Raw genomic sequence first — 23,675 nt, forward strand, 5'->3', positions numbered from 1 at the left:
GCAAGAGGTGATGAGCTTGGCAAAGAGGTAAGGATACCTGTGCGGTCCAAACTTGTCCAGGGTATTTTTTATATTACCATCTACCTGTCTTTAATCATGAAGGTGCCTGAACAGACTTAGTGGAAGGATTAGTTTCAGAGCCCATCGCTACAGAAACGGAGGGCTTATGTTTCGAGGCATCATTAAACCTTTGAAGGCCGAGGGGGGTCTGCACACCTGCTGGCAGAAAAAGGAGTTATATTATTGAACTGCCAGAAAAGTGCATGGGCACAAAAAGCATTTTGGACAGAGGGGTGCGCAATATATCACACAGGGCTAAATGGAATAAACATGCCGTAGATAGAGTTCTCTTACCGTTGGTCATCACTTAGGGTGTTACACTGGTTTTGGGGTGACCCCTGTGGGGCAGAAACCTCTAAATCTGTGGGCAAGGAATCCACCTTAACCTTAAACTGACTTACACATTTTACTGATGCCTCACAATTACTTTGTTTTTCAACACCAAGCATACCTGATACTCAAAAAAAAGCTAATAACGTAGCCAGCCTCTTCACTTCCCATACAGCGGTCCACGACCCATGAGCAAGTTAGCCTACTTAACATGAGAAAATCCATACCAAGCGCACACAAGCCTCTGTAAGGTGGGCGTTAAACCCCCGTGACCAATGAGAGGTGGGATGAAAGAGAACGTGTACGATCTGTGTATAAGTAACAAAGGGTGCACACGCCATGCCCCTTCAATAGTCCACATTAACAGCAGTCTACCAGGGCATCTCTTATGCTCTTCGACGTGGAAAGGGTTAACACACCTTCGAGAGTCTGTTAAAAGTCACAGAGCTCTATTCACCAACCTATCAGAAGGTGGGAAGAGCCGAGGGGATGTTGAGGTGGGTAATGGGCAGATGCCTCTCATGCACTCCTGTACATCGGTGGGACGGCGGATCCCCCCCCCCCGGCAGTCTACGGCTGGCATTGGTCACAGGGCACCGCCGAGCGCTTCTTCAGCTCCTTGCCTGGGAAGTGACGGTGAGTGCTTGTGTCCTGCATGCGGTGAGAGCCGGCGTTACGGCGGCCCAGTTCCCCTTCCACGCGCAGGAACGCCTTCACCCGGTGCTGCTTGCCCTTCCCTTCGCTGTAATCCAACACGCGGCACTCGTACGTCCCCTCGTCGGACATCTTCACGCTGGACAGGCGCAGCTTGTGGGAAATGTTACTGCCGAAAACTTTCACCACCTGCGTGGGAAGTAGAGGTTAGAACCTCGCAAGATTGATGTTAATAACAACATTAAGTGCAGATTGCCACCTAGCTGAAGGTCTAAAAATGGTTTAACGCAAGCACTACCATGACCCTTTTCTCCTAGGAAAGAAAGATGACCTCACCAGTAAAACAAATATCTTAATACGGTGGAGTTTATTAACGTAGATCAGCCGCAGGGTTCGGCTTCCGTGAAATAAAATAACCTCTTACATTTAAACTAAACATCTGCAAATGTAACAGAACGGCGCCGCTCCACCAATGGTGCCTCATAAAAGATCACCAGATAAGTGCTTTAGGAGACCTTCAAGCCAAAGTCCCTGCTGTGATGGCATGTGGACTTCTTTCCCAATGAGGACCTCCTTGTACTAAGTCTATTCTTCATAATTCTGGGTTTCCCTAATAAATTAAAGGGTTCAACCACATCTCCTCGCCCCCCCCACATGCGTTCTATATATACACGGAGTACTTCCATGCCACCAGTAGAAAATGTTAGTTTTCACTCACACTTATCTTCGTGGCTCCTTTCTCAGGGGCCCCTGGAAGAGTCTTTAGCTGCAAAAAAGATAAGACTTATTAACAATGGGTCTAGTTGCAAGAATAAGCGATTATATACCCTCCGGCATGCCAACTACTTTAAACAACGCTCTGAGAACTCTTAGATAAATCCTTCCTGCTCTCCTGCGTGCGATCCCCTCCTTCCATGCGCTGCCTGCTCCTCGATTATCCCCCTTCTCTGCCATCCCCTGCATTATATCTTCCTCTCTCTTCTCCGTGATAATTAACCTTCACACTCGACCGCGTCTGGCTTAGTAATAGGTCACGCTCTTATGTCTCTCTATATGTTCTTGACTAATGGCGCACACCAGAATAATCTAGGGGTGGGAAAGGAGGCGGCGGTCGAAGCATAGAAGTAATTCAGCACGGCTTTATAGTCTGGTAACGGCGGGTGATGTCCAGAAACCTGGCTGCGGAATTAGTTACCCCGCTGATTCCCACCCTTTGTCTCTGTATATGATGGAGACCGGCGAGCTCCAAGCTGAGACTCTTTCCAAATGCGGACACTCCAAGAGACCATTGCAAAGTTTCTGGCTAATGGTGGCGATGTCTGCGCCAATGGTCTTCACAAAAACCATGACTGATTTAAGTCCACCGTATTCAAGCAGGGCCTTCAATTTTGGCAAACCAGCCAGTAAAGGTCCAGCTCAGACGCTTAGATCTCTTTAAATCAAAGTGGGAAACACATAGCTTTTCCAAAGGCTAAGGTCAGGGCAGACAGAGTTCAATAAGAAGTCCAAGCCAGGGACTGTTACATGGATAGGAGACACGGAAAAGTCCCCAACGTCACAAAGATACTTGTCTACCGCTCCGCAGAAAGTGTCCCCCCCCACCAAAGAGTACTCAGAATCCCGGAACATAACAGCCAAATGCGCAACAATAATAGTAATAATTAGATTAGGACTTTTCTACATTGTAAAAACTATAACCCCAGGACCAGAGCACCCAACCTAAAATACTATTTATCTCCGAATGATGTCCCCCCCCCTTCCTTTTCACAAACCGGCTCAACTGCCTCTGAATTCCCCCACCCCAACTCCGGTTAATTGCAGCTCTTTAAAAGAAATTTCTCCTTGATTCGCCGCACAGACTCTTTGGCTCATTAAAATCTCCTGCACGGTGTCCCTGTTAACTCCTCTCAAACCAGCAAACACAGAGAAACCAGTACGATATACGCTGGGTCGCATAATTAGTTTAACTGGTAATATGGATGGACAACCACCAATCCAAAAGTCAAGACGCAGTTGATGGAGACAAGAATCCAAGTTGGCAGGAGAGTAACAAACTCCTAAAGGGCCCCTCCTGCATGTTATGGCCATCGAGGAGTATGAACCGGCCAATGGTGGAATCCAAAACTGGGGTTGGGCCACCTCGACTACAGCTTCTCCACTATGGTCAAGCCGGGACTATCGAGTCCTGGAGCCTCCTGGAAGCTGTGTTGAGGGGCATCTCCCCTGGGTTATGCCCCTAACAGGTGGGGAACCCTATCCAGGTACCGGCCACAAGCACCCAATGAACCGATAGCGGCGAGGAGACTACCAAGTACCTATACAAACAGCGACAAAGACAAATATTGGTGCAGTCCCACTTATAAATATATTAATTGTATTGTCTTGCATGCTAAGCTGAAGAACTATTATTTTAGTTTAGAGAAAGCTTTTTTAGTTCCTATGGCAACAGCCTCTCAATGCCTGCCTTTATGCCACATAATTAAGTGTTTCCAGCAAAAAAGGAGAATGTTTTACATTATAAATTAACCGAGTGAATGAAACATGGGGAAGGTATTCAGCAGTACAAGATATGATTGTGTGTGTGTGAGGTGTAAGTGTGAGTGTGAGTGTGAGAGAGAGAGAGAAATGTTTTGGTGGGTCTTGATTCTGTAATCGTTGGAACTATGCATGGCAACACTTTAGGGGTAATTAAACCAACTGAACTGTGAACAATATAGTCAAGGGTGAAAAAACAGACTGACGGGACCACCATGTCCCTCCTTCCACTCGACGAATCGTCCCCACACCGGCTTCTGTGCACCAGCGCGTGAACATCTTCAATCCACGCGCATCAAGTCTGTCTTCAAAGCTCACGGCGACGCCACGATCTGCCACGGAGTCAAAAGCAATGGATCCCACCCTGAGAAGCGCTAGATTCTTGAGACATTTTCTCTTTTGGAACCCAAATCCTCTGCCCTCTTTCCTCCCCTGATCCCCCTTTTTTTCTAGGAGCTTTGAACGTTTGCTTCTACAGCCCGTTTGATGTGAGGTTTGTTACTGGGCGAGTTCTCCTTTAGGTGGAGAGTACTGACGACACTCAATCTGGGACATTGACGACATCCTTGCACCGACAGCACAAACATAAAGAGTCTGTATTGATCCATAAACAGACAGGACAGCGCGAGAACCAGGAAGACGGCAGAGTTCAACGCATTTCACGCCCAGTGGAGCTTAATCATAGACATCCCATCAAACACATCTGGGTTATCAAGGTGAACAGTCAGTCAAGTTGGCCATCGAGCCCTATTGAGTTCAAATTATCTTATTTTCCATCTTGTAAATGCATGGAGGGATTCAGCAGAACCCCCCCTTGCCCCATTCGTTTGGCCCATACATCTGTCGAGCCGAGATCTATCATTTATAATGCCTACGAGACGTTCCTTTCCATTTAAACATCTATCTCCAGTCTGCATTTATAAAATATTATTAGAGCAAAATCCCACGAATCTATTCAATTTCTATCCCAAATTCACAGCCAGCTACGATTAGCACCGCGGCCAGTTTTACTTATTGCGCTTCACCAAAAACCCCAATTACTGTGAAATTAAAACAATATTTCATCCGCGGACCGATTCCCTGCTTTTCGCCAGTTTTCTCAGCCGTACAATTATAAGAGTCTATAAATTGCATACGATATTTTTTCAAACGCTGGGTGCAAGAAACATGATGTAATAAGTGGGACTGGTAAACTTAAAATAAAAAAAGATGATTAAAGCAATTTATTAATATGTTGCCTAGCTAACACCAAGCATATACAGTATAATGCCTTATTTCACTTTGTAACACATACATCTATGTCCTCTTTAATAAGAGATGCTAATGTCTGAATGGGGTATTTAATAACCATCTTTTATTAAAACATATATTATATATATATATATATATCAGGGTATAATAATATATATATATATATATATATATATATATCAGGGTATAATAATAATAATAATATATATATTATAATATATAACAATATATATATATATATATATATATCAGGGTATAATAATAATAATAATATATATATATTATAATATATAACAATATACAAATATATATATATATATATATATATATATATCAGGGTATAATATAATATATAATATATATATATCAGGATATAATAATAATAATAATATATATATTATAATATATAACAATATATATATATATATCAGGGTGTAATAATAATAATAACAACAACAATATACAATTATATTATTATTATAACTGTATTGTTTTTATTTTAATGAACAGTATCCACATAAGTTGTATTTTTTTTATTTTTTATTTATCTATTATTGCTCGCTTTTTCCCTAAGAAATCCGTAAGCAGGAAGCGTCTACGGAATGAGAATTCTTTAGCAATTGAACGTTCTTGGCTGAAACCCTTGAATGTCACACCTGAGGTGTAAAAGCAGAGGTTCGGGATTGTTACCGAGCGAGAGGCTGTTGACAGCTTCTCTGAGAAAATGTCATAAAAGGATCGGAGAACAGAGACTCATAAGCCGGGAGCAGCTGACAGATCTCCTTATAACAGCTCGGTTCCTGACCCTAGAACAGTTCGAGGGGAAGGCAGAGAAGGTGCTCATCAGAAGACCCTGGGTAATTGGCTGATCTTTCTACGGCGGCTAGGAATATACCTATTATTCTAAATGTTACAAAATATTGCTCATAGATTCCAGGTTTTCTTCCAAAGAAAACTGAAACAGCTGTCATCTGAGGTCAAGAACACATTCAAGATGTAGAGATGAGAGATTCCACAGTAGAATGCTGAAGGTCCCCTTTGATTCTTTTTGAAATCATTGGCCATTCGAAAAAAATAAACTTTAGTAGGAAACTAAGAGCGTCTGCAGAAGACAGGTGTGATGGTGACGCATTTCGCAGTAATCATCTTTTCTCATCACACCAACTCTGTAATATTGCGAGCGGTATTTAAAGACTGTTACAAATAAGCCACATGCAGCAGCGTCGCTGGAATCTAGGTTTCAAAGACACAAACAGGTACCGTTCTAAGCGTGTAGTCAACACTATGGCTCATGCAACCCATGCCCATTAGTAATTGTCCATAAAAGAAAAATGGGGGGTATTACGGATACTGTTAGCAAGTAAACCGAGCAAAGTATGTACGTGAGGGGTCCTGCGCATGGTCTGACTTTCTGCTGGTTAATGGAGCCGCGAGATGAAGCAGAGACTGAATAAATATTTAGAGGCTCGGATTACTCGCGGAAACTGGGATACTCAACCCGAGCCCGGCAGCGAGATCTTATCGTTACTAATATTATCCGCCGTGCCGTCCAACGCTCTGTAACCCGTTTGTGGTGAATGTACACAGAATTTCCTGCATTGGTGTCTTTTTTACGCACGCATAACGTTACAAGTATTCTGGGGTCTCGTGGTGTCCAAACAGCATGAGGCTGGGGTCACGGAGCAGAGGAAACAAAAGGTTATTTTTCTACAAGAACCTTAGAAAAAGGTAAAAATCACCTAATCGCTTAGACGCGGAAAACGAGAAGATACTCATGAAGATATATTTGAATCTCTATATGTGAGAGCCCATAGGCCCTTTCCTTTATCCTTCATCAGGCTTGAAGGGATGAAGACAGGCTTCTACCATAGATGGGGCATCCCTCAGCAGCAAACGTCCGTATCCACAGTACGTCTATAAGTGAAGGTCATGTATTTCTTTACCATTAAGTTATCTGCAAAGATATTTGCTGATATGTATATCATCTTTGCATTTTTCGTACCATGGCAGTTCCAAATCTGACCACAAGGTGGCTGGTAATAACTAGCGATATTCTTGGCTGGGTCATTTTTGTGTTCCCTCTATGGCCATTCCATCCAGACCTGTATGTTAGTAGGTGTGTTATTATATATTTCGAAGAGATATTTCTATGCCGATATATTACTGATCCATTTCTCAGCCCAAGTGCAGCCCAAGCAACGCGAATGTATTCCTGTAATATGCCAACGGAAAGAACAGACATGTTTTCTATGTCTCCTAAAACATGCATATTGAACGGGATGCCTAATTAATTAGCCTTGGCTCTGAATCGGTGATTGGTGATTAGCATTATTAGAAAATGAAAGGCTTTGCCAAATAATGAAACGCAATGATAACAACAAGCAGACAATAAGGTATTAAAGGTTCCAAGTTCTGAGATTCTCTCTGTTTGAGAAGGTTTTTCGCTACATTGGGTTATATTTGAGAAGTTGGGGTTATAATGGAGTATGGTGGAACGTCACAAACTAGCTTGGCTTCCTTGGTGTCACTCAAGACCTCCCGGGTAGACAACATTCATGACGGGGGTTCCATTAATACAAGAGGCTTCCACTGGCTCCCGAAACAATTATTTTCTAAAGAAGAGTCATACCTGAAGGCATATCTTGTAGACCACAGTCTCTGGACAACCTCTTCAAGGACAGTGATTAATGGCATACGGGCACAAGGAGGGATCATTTTAGGAGAGGGCATGGCTTACTTGTACCGGTCAATATGGCAGCTTTACTCATCGTGGAACAGATAATTTCTATAAGTGATAAGAAAAAGACCTCAACGATGAAAATGTAGCTGGCTGGTAGAAGAATGACTGTTGTCCTCTTACCTGCTGGGTCATTAATTAATATTCCCTGCACCTCTTGCCTCTACCGTGGATCTCCTCCAGAATGTAGGTGGCTTTGGATGCCCAGACCTCTTCTCCTCTTCTTCCTCTGAAATTCTCGATACCCTTCACCCCTTTTGAATCATACCCGTTACCTGTCTTCACTCAACCTTTCACCAGACACGCATCTTCGGCTTGATGGAACCTTTGTGTTATTTAGACCCCTGACGGACGCATTCAACACACCAATTTTTTTATTCAGTGAGTTGTACTTTTTTCTTTTTGTTTTTTGAAGTTTTTATATCAAAAACATGTTCGTTTCGTATAACTAGTAGGCAGTAATTTACCGAGGGCGGCTTTTATTAATCCGTGTGCTGGTGGAACAGCCAGATCCACCTTCTCATCAATCACTTCCTTCCCCTAGAGGAATTGGCCAAAAATCACACTGGCGCCCTTTCGACACACCGATAATTATTGACTTTTATTCCCATGCTCTCCGCCGCTCCAAAATACCACTTTAGCCAAAGGGTGCCTGCGCTACCAAAGCAGGACTGCTAAAGTTTCATTTCTCAACATACAGCGAGAATGATATGCACTACTGTTCAAAAGTTTGGGGTCACTTAGAAATGTCCTTGTTTTTGAAAAGAAAAGAAGATTCTGTCCACTAAGATAACAAAAGATGGATCAGAGATCCAGAGCAGACGGGGTTAATATTGTAAATAACTACTGTAGCTGGAAATGGCTGATTTTTAATGGAATCTCTTCTCCTGTGTTCCAATGGTCCTTTATCACTCCCATCACTCCTGTGTTCCAATGGTCCTTTATCACTCCCATCACTCCTGTGTTCCAATGGCCCTTTATCACTCCCATCACTCCTGTGTTCCAATGGCCCTTTATCACTCCCATCACTCCTGTGTTCCAATGGCCCTTTATCACTCCCATCACTCCTGTGTTCCAATGGCCCTTTATCACTCCCATCACTCCTGTGTTCCAATGGCCCTTTATCACTCCCATCACTCCTGTGTTCCAATGGCCCTTTATCACTCCCATCACTCCTGTGTTCCAATGGCTCTTTATCACTCCCATCACTCCTGTGTTCCAATGGCCCTTTATCACTCCCATCACTCCTGTGTTCCAATGGCCATTTATCACTCCTATCACTCCTGTGTTCCAACGGCACATTGTGTTCGCTGATCCAAGTTTAAGTTTAAAGGGACGACTGATCGTTTGAAAACCCTTTTGCAATTATTTTACAATGGGGAAATGTCCTTGTTTTCCATGGAAACAGCTCAGTGACCCCAAATTTGTGACCGTCGGTGTGTTTCAGCATCATTTTGTTAAATGCAGCTCGGCTTTATCAATGTTTATTCCGCGTGTGTGTATTTAAGTGGCCGCTGAAAAGGTATCGGTTTCTACAAAAGCCTCGGTGATCCATTTATCTAAGGATTCCTAATTCCCACCGAAACATCCTATGAATATCCGGCTCCGTTTCTGGCCACCAGCCACATGGGATACAGACAGCTCGTGGATCAAATTGTAATTCACGGTTTCTGCGGGACGCGGACACCTCCACCTCTGCATTCTGAAACGCAGCAAATCCCCCGCGGGGAATTACGCTCAAGAAATACACCCCCCCAGCCAGAAGCCGTCTTCTCCTTTGGGTCTTTAGTGAGTTATATGTGTTGTTTATGATAATTTTTCATTCCTTTGGGGGGAAATGGAATTGGATTCGGGAAGCCAGGCTGTCATTAACCCTTAAGACACGTACGAGAATACATGGAACTCGTTCAAGGAAAAGGGCGGACATTGGTGGGCGATCCAAGTAATGACGCAGACTGTGCATGCAAATGAGAAGGCATCTCGTATGCAAATTAGCGCACACCTATATCTTACCCTATTGTCATTTATGAATAAATACTGTATGTATTGTTTCCCTTCTATATGGGAATTTATAAATATTTATACTGAAAGATCTCCCCCTCCTGCTCCCCCAACCTTTACAAAAGGAGACCGGAGCCAATCATCTCTCACCAAAAAGTAACTTAAAAAACGCGGAGGTATTACTTTCAAATCTTCCAGTATTAAATTAGGTTCAAATGAGACAGAAAGGTTGCCACAACAGGGCCAACAACGGACAGACTAGACGGGCCGAACTCTATGTTTCTATGATGTCACTCTCAATGATGAAAGATCATATATGTACAACACGATAAGGTTTCATGCACTCTACCCGTTATCTTTTTAGATTAAGGCAGCGTTGGGGAAAAAAAAGTATTGTCTGGATTTTTTTTTTTGCACGGAAAAAAAGCCTCAAAATATATATATATATTGTCTTAACAATGGATGCTTCTCCTTTAAGGATGATGAATTTTAAGAACCCGAGGTGAGATTTCACGGAATGTGATTTTTTTCACAATAACATCTCCGCAATCCATTAAATCTGTTTACTTTGGTATCTTTTCCTGCTTGCTAAATTCGATCACGTTCACGGGCAAGGATTTTATATTTGCTCTTTTGATAAATGCACGTTTCGCTAAGTCTGCTTAGCAAAAAAACCAGGCAAGATATTAAGTTCATTAAAAGTCAAATTGATAAATTTGATTCCCGGGGGAATCGGGGAATAAGGAAGTGCGGGGTAAGTTAGCATGTTCAGTACTGGGAGCCAACGTCTAATGATTCAATAACGGAGCCCAAAGAGCCTGACTTCAGGACAACGGCAGACCGATATGAGAAGTTAGATCCACCAGATCTTGAAGGCTTCTGGAACTACATGTTGGCTTATATTGCATTAGCTACTGAGACAAAAAAATTGAAGTTTCAGGAAAGGGCATGCGAACTGAGATCATTGAACCACATCTTCTGGAGACCTGAGACTCTCAAACAGCCATGATCTAGATATACTTGGAACAGGGACGAAATCCCAATTTGAATGCAGTTATCGTGAAGAAACATCATGATTTACAAGGATATACTTCAATATATGGATATATATTTTTTTTTATTAAGCTGAATGCAATAACGTAGCTGTCAAAAAAGGATCTACTATGTCTACTCAACCAGTCTGTGTCTTAAAGAGAAGCTTCTCATGGTCCAAATGCAGGAACCTGGCTGTAAAGTCCATAAAGGTTGAGGCTAAATTCTAATTAGTGAGACTCGCAAGTTACAACCTACGACCCCCAAAAATGAGTCCCTTGCTCTATAATTCCTTTAAAACGTTCATTCTGTTAATTATATGTACGATACGCCATAAGAGAAGTTTGCCTGCTCTCTGCCTTCCAATGTACACATTGTGTTCCATCCTCTTGCCGATGGCACTCACCTGGCTGTCTGCCCACGTCTCTTTGTTTGCCCAGTCCCGGTGGGTGCGAATATACCACCACTGGATCTCCAGCGAGTAAGGGATGTCTCCGCTGCCACGGAAGGAGCACGCCATCTCCACATCTTCTCCAGGATGAGCGCTCACGTCCTGTGGCGTCTCTGTGAATAATGCTGAGAGAAAGGAGAGCGTTAGCTAAACTCTGAATGAACTCCATGTTTTACCGATTGCTCCATATGAGCTACATTGTTACTTCCGTTACTGCTGCATCTAAAACCCCTGCCCGTTATGCCTCCTGTTACTCCGTACAACCCTCCGCAGAACCCCTCTTCCTTCTACCCCCTCGTATAATTCCACCTATTGCCCTATCCAATACCCCCTTATAACTCCACCTATAACGCCATATATCTCCTCTCTGTTAATAAGGGTAGTTATATAGTTTATGCCCCTTATAACCTAAAGCCCAGTTGACTTCTCTACCCCCTCCCCAGTCCCAGATTTGTCTTTTTCCCCCATTCCTTCTGGTTTCCGACTTCCCTTTCTCGTATACGATCTTCTCTTTTCCCTAAACTCCTGTGTTCCTCTCTTTCTCTCCAATCACCAATATGTCTCTCCTCTAGTCTCCTATAATCCTCCTTCTCTCCCCCCTGTCTCTGGCTCCTTAGCTGTAGTATTTAGTTTCCCTTCAAGGGCCGCAGAGCACCATCTGTCAACAGAACTGTAAAAAGCTGATACATGCAGAGGGGGGAAAGAGCCTGCAGCACGGGGGAAACGAGAGAGAAGACAGAGAGATGGAGAGAATGAAAAACAGAGAGAGACGGGAATCATAGGAGAAAAAGGGAAAAGAGGGAGTGAGAGTGACGGACAGAATGTGAGAGTGACAGAAAGATGGATGTGTTCCTGCATCATGGAAGGGGGGGAGAGGGACGGATAAAAATAGAGAAACGGAAAAAGGGTGTATCCAGCGGCAGCATGCGGGGATGATGGAGAAAAAAGCGGGGGAGAGAGGTACAAAGAATGTTATCTACCTGCGGAAAAGGGGGAAGGAGGCAGAACGACAGAGGGAGGAAGAAAACACAGCCCTCCAAGTCAACAGCTTGGGGAACGGAGGACGGTAGAAGGCAAGGGGGCAGGTGGGCACAGGGTGCATAGCTTTGGGAGTAATTGTAAGTAGACTTGGGGGACAGGGTAAGAAAAGTCGAGGAGACGGTCTGTTACCCCTACTATATTACCTGACTCTTTATCTTGCCCCTACTCTCTGGGGGAACTTGCTAAGCGATGCACTACTTGTTGAAGAAACAGAATTTGACTGCAGATCGGCCCCATTCGGCCCCCCCGTCTAGTCGCCCGTTTATCCTGCTGTAAAGACTCAGACCTTAATCAGTCGTTGGTCTCGTCTTGGATTCAGGAGCCTATCCAATGCATGTTTAAAATCCTTTACTGTATTGGCCTCTACCACTTCTGCTGGGAGGATGTTCCACTTATCTACTACACTGAAATGTACTACGTATTCACTGCGTAGAGACAATGTAGAGGCAGTACAGTGCCCAAGGGTGCGTGAAACAGCGAGTGAGATTTGGACAGTAACTTAAAAAGCGATAAGGAAAATAACAGAAAGGAGGAAAAGGAGAAATAGAGGTAGAAGGCATATGGAAGAAGGCAGTCAGCAGCAGTCCCTGCGTATAGGTAACTGTTTAATTAATGAATTAACAGACTCATCAATTGTGCCGGCAACATGTTTCAGAACTCAGTCTGCCCACAGAGCTTGCAATCTATTTTAAACCCTCGGACTTACTCTATGGACCTAAGAAGAGGGACCCAGTGGCAAAAAAAAAATATCTAAAGACGCAACTAAAAGGTAGAAGACCGAAGAGAGAGAGGATTCTTCAGAGCAGGCTCCAGAATATTGGAAGAGACAGCAACGGAATTATATATCCAGGGAGATTTAGGGGAAAAAAACAATGTGACAGGAGAACAGACGCGGAGCTGGCCGAGGCGGGAGCTTCACATGAGATTACTGGAAAAGGTCCTGCCAATAAGACAGGCAAAATTAGCAAGGTAAAAACATAGCAGAAATAGAGAGGAGGGGAGAAGAGAGAGAGAGAGAGACGGAGGGGGGGGAGAAGAGAGAGAGAGAGAGACAAGGGAGAAGAGAGAGAGAGAGACGGGGGAGAAGAGAGAGAGAGACGGGGGAGAAGAGAGAGAGAGAGACGGGGGAGAAGAGAGAGAGAGAGACGGGGGAGAAGAGAGAGAGAGAGACGGGGGAGAAGAGAGAGAGAGAGACGGGGGAGAAGAGAGAGAGACAGAGAGGGAGAGAGAATATGCAGAGAAAAAAGAGATGTGAAAGAACAAAATAAAATGAAAGAGAAATAACATAAGGGGGTGAAAAAGAATAATACGGTCTTTGGCGAATTGGGGATTGAGAACATATCAATTACATTCAATAGCAAACAGGCGTCATACTATCGGGAGAGGGTCCTGGCAAGGGGGCAGGAGGGCTACTGAGTGGGGAAGCACTCCATTATACATTAGAGCGACTCCACTAAATAGTGAAAACGCCAATCTATAATAAATTAAAAAAAAAAAAAAAAAGAGAGAGAGAGTGGAAGAGGGGTGAAGAAGTTCGGGTAAATAAAGAATATGGGAGATCTGGGCTCGGCGGCTCGGCAAAGGGGCAATCAGAAGCCTGGAAATGCCATTGAGCCGAGTAAATGAGCCGTGGGGGAGCTCAGAGCCGGCGCTGGCTGCCCATTAGACGGATTTGCTCTGCCACATGCGGGTCCTCAGTCACTGGTAACAAATTAACATGATCCTGGTATCCTCTCGCATTAACAAGTACCCGCAGGCCTGGGCGCGCATGACAGGCAGCACACACGGCCATGGTGGCAGCAGGGCGAGAGGGGGGTCAGTGCCAGGGTACGGGTAAGAGGGGGAACAAAGGTCGACACGGGGGGGGGCAAGTAGTGCCTGCAGGGGTAGTTGGACGATTAAGGGGAGGAAATGATGACCAACGGGGGGGTATTTAGAGTCAGATCGCTGCCGACAGAAGACTGGGTATAATGAGGATCTCCCTGCGCTGTTCATTAGGAAAATCAACCTTGCCTGGATTAAGATCATCTCTGTCACTGTCACCCCGCTTCCTCCCGCTGTGACCCCCGTGTTGGGCTTTTATCTATCAGCCACCTCTAATGAGACCCCCAGCCAGTCCCCCCCCACCCTGCACTCCACACCAGGCTACCGGCGTGAGATAAGCCACCCGACAGTACTCCGCAAATGAACCGGCGCGGGTTCATTAGGTTGCAGCGTCTCCTTAATAGCCTGCTAATTAATATTTAGCTGTCTAATTAGCTTGCAGCGCCCAGATGTGAGCCATTTATAGCGGCAACCTGGACGTGCCATGTCTGCTTAACCTGTTAGGTGCTGGTGGGCTCTGCGACCTGCCTGCAACATAATCTCCTCTCCTACACGCTGCTGAATGGAAAGACTGACATATAGATTAGACAGACAGACAGACAGACATATGAACACATCCAAACAGCAGCACATTATCCAAGACAGTGATAAGAAAATGAAAGGTAGTGGCGACAGGGGTGAGCTTCCCCGCAGAGGTATCCTCATTCGAAAAGTGAGAAAGAAGATGGTGCAGGGGAGAGGTTAAGCATGTCGTGCACTAGCGAGGCGTGGAGGACTGGCGTCCAACGGTGCGTTTATATACCTGTCCTCCGCTCCCATTACATCCTGACAGCCCCATAGATTACCAGGTAACGCGAGCCCGAGGGGCAGGATCCAAGACACGCTCCACGGGTTTTAGTGTCTGCGTGAGGGATTTATGGGGGGCTCAGACTGCCCCCCAGTGCTGGACGGACTAACAGCTGCTTCATAAAGCGCATGGAATGAAGTTCTACTGCATGGGGGGGGGTCTCATCCGGACTCACGTCATAAAAACGAGGATTCTGATTGTGAGCTCTATAGGCAAAGAGCTACTCTACTATCACACTTGGATCTAGACAGGTACCTCAACAGATCTAGCGAGATCACTCCAAACCATAGAACAGATGCCGGCGGATCGGGCCCACAGGGCCCACCTAGTCTGACAGCTTTTCAGACCTTAATCAGTCCTTGGTCTTGTTCCATTTACTTATTGTGTTAAACTCTACCACTACTGATGGGAGGCTGCTCCACTTATCCACCACCACCCTCTCACTAAAACTTCCTTACGTTACATCTAAGCCTCTGACCGTCATTTGGTCTGTAACTACACTAGATTGCAAGCTCTTGTGAGCTCCTATTATACTAATATATATTAATATAACTGTCATATTCTTTTAGTAACTGTTTGTAAACATTCCCCTTTTGTTGCAGACTACTAACATAATATTTTGTTTTAGAAAAATGTATAAATATTGCACAACAAACAAACAAAATCCTGCAATAAACACAACAAATACCCATGAAATACATGCTTAGAACCTATCCGGTTCCACAGATTAAATTGCAAGCTTCGTTAATGTATCCGGTAGCACCCTGGATACGTTAATACGCTAAGAGCCGTAAGGGTAACAGTTACCCTGCAATGTATAATCCCCCCCCCAAAAGCTGCGCAGGTACGCCCCCTGCCCCGGGGTATGCAAACAAAGCTGAGCACCTGCTAGATACAGAGCCTCTAAGACCCCCATCCCAACCAGAGATGGAACATTTCTGGAGATTTTGAAGTCATGGAAAAAAAAAAAAAAGGAAAAAAAAAGTTTTCCGGAAAATTTTACAAATTTAAAATGATTTTGTTACACCGGGAACACGAAGCGCGGAGTATATAAAAGTATGATGCCTGAAATAAAACTTTATTTTTTGTTGAAAATGTAACAACGAGGTCCGTATATGTTAAGAATATTTTGACTTTGACTCTACATGAGGACCGGTAACCCCCCCTCCCTTTCCTTAAAATGTTACAAAATAAATGAAGAAACCACAAAAAAAAAAACAAAAGATCTCCTCTGATCCTCCTCCGCGGATTGGACGGGGAGAGCGATCACAATCGCCCAATCAGATTTGCGCCTTCGCACCGACCGCAAATGAAAGAAGTGAAGTAGCCGGCATTATTAGTGCGTCTTTCATAAAGGTCTTCATGCGATAAAGTTTGAATGTCATAAACGTAATATTTATTATCGTAAAAGAAGATATTCCACGTTCCGTTTTTCCGAACAAAAATCCCCAAAAAATAGGTTTGGGAAAAAAAACATTTTTTCCCAATTTTTCCGTTTTTCCCCCCAATTTTTAAATGTTTTCCTCCCCATCTCTGATCCCAACCTGAGCTTTCCTCGCAGGGCAGACAGGTAGAGGAGGGCGCGCGGAATGCTGATGGTTTTCGCACACGGCGTGTATACAGATGAACGGTAATTGGCGCGGCGCAGGCTGTGTACGGCGTCTGAAGGTGATCCTCTCGTTCTCGTTGTCTGTACACAGTAGCAGATTCGCGGCAATAAAATATTAATGGGGGATTTTGGAACGCGGAGCGACTGCCGCCCCCAACCCCCCCCCCGGCAGCGCCAGATCCCTCCGTAAAATAAAAGCAAACCCCACCGAGGGCCTAATTAACATGCCGGCGGCATTACAGAAACCCGTACGAGCATCTGATTATGAGTGCAGATCGCATGTAGATAGAGAAAAAGCCGCACTGCCTTAACCCTTTCGCCGCCAGCGGTCTGCAACAGGCTGTCCGAGACATCTTTAACCAGAAAGTCAATGTCATACCCAGCGCTGTGTGCACCTGTCCTGAAATTTAGCAGTCAGGGGGTCTCTGTACATTAAATACAAACCCCGCGCTGTCTGAGCCGGTCCTGATAATCCGCAGTCTGGGGGTCTCTGTACATTACATACAAACCCCGCGCTGTCTGAGCCGGTCCTGATAATCCGCAGTCAGGGGGTCTCTGTACATTACATACAAACCCAGCACTGTCTGAGCCGGTCCTGATAATCTGCAGTCAGGGGGTCTCTGTACATTAGATAGAAACCCCGCGCTGTCTGAGCCGGTCCTGATAATCTGTAGTTAAGAATTCGCCCGCAGTCTGTGTGTCACAATCACGCTTCCCTCTCATTCATCAAACCCCCTCTCAACATCACTTTACAAGTGGTTTTTATAGATGATACCGTTGAGGGTCACAGTACGTGGAGGGGATAGAAAATGACCTCTTTTTGTGGATAATTTGCGATGATTTGATGGTTTTGTTGGCAGAGACGAGCTTCCTACGTGGCACTAGAGGGTTAAGGTAACGGAAGATAAAGTAAAGATAAAGGGTTTAATGGTTGGACTCGGAGTAATCTGTAGAATTCAATTAGTCGATACCCCCCCCCCCATCCTACCCTCTAAGGCAGACGCCGCAGCGTTGGGAAGACGGGCTCTGGGGCTCGTGTCATTTTATCACATTAGTGGGGCAAATATTTCATCCAAAAGTAGGGGTCAATTCTCTAATAACAGACCTCAGAAAACAGTGGCCCCAACCGGCCCCGGAGAACAGAACCTAACACACCATTTACTGCATTTACTGGTTTTAACTTCAAATTATTTCATAGACAGCAGACTGGGCTTTGAAGCGTGAAAAATGTTTACTAAAGAGTGCTGAGCAGTCAAGAGATCAAAGGTTGGCAGCATCTGCTCGACCTATCTTCCCCCGTCTCCAATCATGTCTGTTTTACACCCCTGGATAATTAGTGTCCACACCATTCTCACCACTCACCCTCCGCTCACACTCACCCCATTCTCACCACTCACCCTCCGCTCACACCCACCCCATTCTCACCACTCACCCTCCGCTCACACTCACACCATTCTCACCACTCACCCTCCGCTCACACTCACCCCATTCTCACCACTCACCCTCCGCTCACACCCACCCCATTCTCACCACTCACCCTCCGCTCACACTCACCCCATTCTCACCACTCACCCTCCGCTCACACTCACCCCATTCTCACCACTCACCCTCCGCTCACACTCACCCCATTCTCATCACTCACCCTCCACTCACACTCACATGTACCCCGGTCTAACTCTTCCAGTGTCTGCCAACCTACTCAATATTCACCGTCTTCTACGCGGTCCACGTCCTCATTCCCCACGGCCCCCTACAACCCCTCCCCAAACTCTCATCCATCAAAGCGTTCCTCCAGAAGCCCATCAGATTTCCACCAGACCCCTTTACTCTCTTGACACCTCTCGCTGTCTCTTCAAACACCAAACACATCTCCAGTACTTTTCCCTTCGCTGCAACCATCTAAATAATCAACCAGCCCTCCTCAAAATACCAAACCGATCACACAAACCTTCCTCCCCACCACTTCGCACTCCTAGACACCGTCACAACTCTCCTCCCCGCCAGCGCTCTCCACTAACTCCTTCTCAATTCTTTCCACTTTAGACAAAACCCTCTCTCTTTCTTTTGTCCCATCCGGCCCAGCTTCTCTTTCAACGGCCTCCATTCTGCCCCAACTCCTTCCTTTGACCTTTTCTTCTCACCAAATACTCAACAAATCTCCATATCTCCTGCAGTTCTTCCCTCTTCACCAACTTAATATTAGATCTTCATCTCGCCAGGAGACCTCTCTCTTCTCTTTCTCAACATGAACATGAACAGCCTTCTCCTAACACCCTCCCCGCTCCCCTCTTGACCTCTCTTTCTCCTCTTCCCCGGGCCTTCTAAACCCCAGCACCAAATTCCAATTCTTCCCCTCTCCATTCTCTTTCCCCTTTAACCAACGGCTCTCTTTCCTTCTGTAAATATATCAGAGAACCCGTTTCATCTCACTGCTCCTTCACACCTTCACAGTTTTACTCCTTACCCTATCTCTCCATCTCCCAGTCTTCTCTGCACCTCTCCCACTCTATCCATATATATTTGGAAATACCTCTTCCTCTCCCTCCCTCTCTTTCTCTCTAGCTCTATCCATCATTGGAAATACCTCCCTTTGTCTCTCTCTCTCTTTCTCTCTCTCTCTCTCCTTAACTGTATAAATATGGAACGCAGAGCCCGGCCCTCTCCACCACACTCATTTTTATTGCCAGCACAATTCTTGCAATTACACCCACCGAGACACTTGGCGCGTATTGCAATCCAGTGCAGCAACCCAGATAGACTTCCAGCGCTCCAGGTAACACAACCACTCGAGTGCTTCCTACTAAACACAAATGAATATTTCATCTGCAAGCATCCTTACCCAGCACATTCTCTCTACCTCCTGATCCCTACACAGACAGACAAAAACTCTAGCAAAGTCTACAGTTTAGTTATTCAGGGCAACATTACAACGCTAAGTATTTGTTGGTTATAGTAGTAGCATAGATCGGATCCCCTGCAGAGGTATTCTAGAGATCAATTATTTGATTGTGTAATAACTTTAATATAAAAGTACACAACATATAGCTCTGACACCGAACGTACCCACTCAGTAATAATCTAACCTTTGACCTCCTGCGGGAGAGATCTGCTAAACGGTAGTGAGAACGGAGCACAGCAGGGCAAGCATCGTGGGGACTGAGGTTGCCAAACGGCTGCGAAGGAACCTGCTTGCTACCCCGGTATCCTTATAATTTATAAAGATGAAGATCGTTCCCTACCCACCTCCACCCAAAGGACATACACTGCCTACACCTAGATTAACAAGACCTTACAAGATACATTACTTTACTGAGAGGGTAGTAGATAAATGGAACAGCCTCCCAGTTGAAGTGGTAGAGGTTGACACAGTGAGGGAATTTAAACATGCATGGGATAGGCATATGGCTCCTGAAACTAAAACGAGACCAACGACCGACTGGATGGGCCAATCAGGACTTATCTGCCGTCTATGTTTGTGTTTCATAGAATAACACAACATTCCAAATATCAACATTTTTACAATAACAACAACAATAATAATAATAATAATAATAATAATAATAATAATAACACCCTCACAACTTCACTGCAGTGCTGAGATTAACAGATATCCCAACACATCCCGGGCTCTTTCTCACTCCGACATTAACAGGCTTAGCGTTTTCTATAGCACCGAGCAATTAGCAGCCGTTCCAATGTCTATAACACTTAGACTTTAACAACCAGAGCCATCTCTACCGCACTCCGCAATTAACAGACGTGCAAAACTCTATCACACGCCGCCGTTAACCGCCATCCAAAAATCTATCACGCTCGGCTAATAAAAGAGGCCCCCATCTCTACAATTAACAGGAATGGTCCCCGCCATTTTGCTTTACGGAGAGGGTGGTGGATATATGGAAGAGCTTCCCAGCAGATGCGGTGGGGGGGATTTAAACATGGGACAGGCATATGGCTCCTGAAACTAAGCTGAGCCCGAGGACTGAGTCTCTACAGCGGTTACAATGAGCAGACTAGATGGGCCGAATGGGGCCGATCTGCCATTAAATTCTGTGTTTCCTACCCAGCAACCAACAGATCCTCCGGCCGTCACGGCTAACAGATACTTATTACTAATCAGATACTTCTGCATGTTTCTGCGAGAAAACTAAGCCCAACAGTATGAAGAAATATCAATACGTGTCCAGAACTCAATTAGCGGAGGGGAGGGGGGGTTGTCAGACATGCCAACTATCCTGATTCTTTTCACTAGGACACTAATTAAATGTGTTTTAAAATACCGCAGCCAATCAGAACATAGAAAAGTATTATTAGTAGGGATGGAAGTGTAAATATTTTTATTAAATACCAGTTTTAATCAAATATTTTGTTTAGCAGATTACATTCGATATAGTGTGGGGGTAATACAGTATTCTAATTTCGGGTTCAACCCATCAACATAATGAGCTCAAATACAATTATTTCGGGATTTATTGCAAAAATGTCTTAAAAGGCAATGAGGCATTCTAAACACATCAAAAAGAACACAGTTTTTTTTCTAATTCTCTGTTGATCGATATACTTTTTCCCCCCCAAGCCCCCCCTTTAGTGACAAGACCATTTTAGCAACAAACGTTACCACGTCTGAACAAAAAATGACAATTCCTTATAAGCCATCTCACAATCCCTCATCCAAATAACCTACCCCCCCTATCCTTAGTGTCGTTATACTCCGGCAATGCCCCCCCCACCCCCCGATCTTTATCATACAACTGATAAAAAAAATTATAACAATTAATAAAAATTAATCATATTTTCCAAAATGTTGCATATTCTCTATTAAAAATAAATTAAATCATATTTTTTTTAAAAAAATCTTAACCTTAAGAAAAGAAAGACGACTTTTAAGAAAAGAAAAAAAAAAAAGAGAGAAAATAAAATATGCCACAATCCCAATTAGCAGGTATTTCAGTTATTAGCATAATCTCTTATAATCCGACCTTTATTGTTAATTAATTATTAATAAAAGTAATAATATAATCTATATTAGGCAACCTATAGGGATGGACAATCCAGTATTTATACTACAAATAACATATTCTTAATCACATATCCTATAGAAAGACACCACAATCTTTATTGCACGGATTGTGATAATATATATATATATATATATATATAATTTTTATTACGAAAAAGACGTCAGTCTTTGCCACTTACTTATCGATTGATTCATTTCTATAGCTCCCTCATATTCCGCAGCGTTGTACAACGGATAACATGATTTTTAATCAATAATTATAATCAATATTCCAGTCTTTACCATAAAATATATTATAACATATGTCCTATATACCCTTATAGCAAAAAAGCACATAGAAAATATATATATATTTAAATATTTTATATGGGTTTTTTAATTAATTATTAAAATATTACAATTCTGTCTCTGATAAAGGTTTAGAAAACTATTTAAAAAATAAAATACAAAATAAAATATAATTATAACCTATGCTTAGCATACCAAAGGCTGCAAACCTCTTGATACCCCAGGAGGTATCTACTCGCTAAACACCCCCTTAAAAAAAATTTTACGCAACTGAATTCTGGTTCTAACTATTTCTGAATTTTACATTGTTTTTTAGATTCTACCAAAAATAAAAAAAATCCAGAAATGAGATATAGTTCGACGACCCACAGCCTTCAACTAAAGACCCCCAATGCACAGTAAAAACTATAGGACTCCCACAGCATCAATACAGGGACCCCCCCTATAATGCAAAATGTATAGTGCAAAGACCTACAGCAAGCAAAGCGGGTCATTATATATTATACATTATACAGAACGCAAAAGAGCCCCCCCAAGATTAAATGACCACTATAGAGACCCCCAAAGCAAATTGCCCCTCATGCAATTAGTAAAAGCCCCCCTTAAAATAATATTAAGCTTAAAATTCCAAGAACCCCCACAATGCATTATAAGGTAGGTCTTGAGGGTTCAAGCAACAGACGCCCGCTCCCCCACAACAGACACCCCACAAATAAGCCCCCCATAGTAAAATATAATACTGAGAGCTTTATTACCATCGGCAGCGCTGTGTTTATCCCCAGCACTCAACTGGATGTAGACCCCCAGGCAATGCAGGACCCCCAGGCTGAGACCCCAGGCTCCCATGGCTCTATAACCCGGGGGGCTCCGGCCGCTCTCCCCACTGCAGGATGCGCGCGGTGCGGAGGGATCTGAGAGTGATGCGGTCGAAGGCTGGCGGAAGGATACGACTCCGCAAAAAAAAAAAAAAAAAAGGCATGAAAAAAAGGGGGGGAAAAAAGAAATACTCTGTTTAAAGAGCAGCTGGGTCTTGTATCAAAGCCCTCGGAGTGAGGTACAGAGTGTCAACCAATCAGAGCACAGCAGCCTTCCCTCTCATTGAATCTGGGTGTTATAACTCCTGTAGTGTATTCATATGAATATTCTGCCCCCTGCCCCACCGGCACTGTGTGTGATTTATAAATAGATTGATCACCTGGGCGCTGAATGACATTAAAGACACACAAATGCTCTATATGAGCTCAATGTGCTTATTTTAGATTGCCAGCTCTTCAGTCCAGGGACAAATGTATGTATATATATATATATATATATATATATATATATATATATATATATATATATATATATATATATATATATATATATATATATATATATATATACTCCTATATGTATCATACATGCAGCTTATACATATACATACTGTCTATATCCTATGTATGTAGGATACTGTACATGTACAGTGTAAATATATACATATATATATATATAATATTCACAGCACCTATATACTGGTATACCTGTTGCACATTAGGCAGGGAAGGTGATATTCCAGTGTGATGTGGGGGCTGCTTTTATTCCCTTCTTGATGAGCTGTAGGGTGTAATCATTGATTGATGAATTTTCTAGGAAGTGAGCATCTTATGACTCTGTATTCATTACTAGAGAACTGAAGGTATGGATTCTATACTGTCTTTGGGGGATGCAACGCCGTCTGCACTGAGATCTGTAGGTTGAGTCTCCAACATCATAAGGGATCTATAGGGTGTGCGTTCGCTTACAGGGGCTGTACGGTGTGTAACCCACTATATAGGACAACCCTGCAAACTCGGCCCATCTGGTCAGGCTCGGATCCCAGTACAGATGTGTAAGGTCCGACGGCTTTAGGTGTTCCTCTGGCGGATAATAACCGATGTCATGTTTTCAGTGGGAACTCCGTCCCACAGACTTCAGGTTCATTCACCGCTGACATTTGTCCTCATTAGTGAGTTC

General features: G+C 43.9%; 1 protein-coding gene across 1 annotated transcript; it reads right to left on the minus strand.

The window, feature by feature from the left end:
- Positions 1-404: 404 nt before the first annotated feature.
- Positions 405-22,600, minus strand: VSTM2L (V-set and transmembrane domain containing 2 like). The gene is made up of 4 exons (XM_053453623.1): positions 22,436-22,600; positions 11,007-11,176; positions 1,763-1,810; positions 405-1,233 (listed from the first exon to the last, which is right to left on the minus strand). The coding sequence occupies exons 1-4, from the start codon at positions 22,524-22,526 to the stop codon at positions 961-963; spliced, it is 582 nt and encodes a 193-aa protein (XP_053309598.1). The 5' UTR covers positions 22,527-22,600; the 3' UTR covers positions 405-960.
- Between the last annotated feature and the right edge of the window lie 1,075 nt (positions 22,601-23,675).

This window comes from Spea bombifrons, chromosome 13 (assembly GCF_027358695.1).
Source record: "Spea bombifrons isolate aSpeBom1 chromosome 13, aSpeBom1.2.pri, whole genome shotgun sequence".
Taxonomy (NCBI): domain Eukaryota; kingdom Metazoa; phylum Chordata; class Amphibia; order Anura; family Pelobatidae; genus Spea; species Spea bombifrons.

What these genes read in the sequence shown, in the direction of transcription:
- VSTM2L (XM_053453623.1), bottom strand. Translation starts at nt 22,526, where the DNA reads ATGGGAGCCTGGGGTCTCAGCCTGGGGGTCCTGCATTGCCTGGGGGTC. An exon ending in TAAACACAGCGCTGCCGATG is followed by an intron (nt 11,177 to 22,435) that starts GTAATAAAGCTC and finishes CCTTTCTCTCAG; the next exon opens with CATTATTCACAGAGACGCCA. An exon ending in AGACGTGGGCAGACAGCCAG is followed by an intron (nt 1,811 to 11,006) that starts GTGAGTGCCATC and finishes TCTTTTTTGCAG; the next exon opens with CTAAAGACTCTTCCAGGGGC.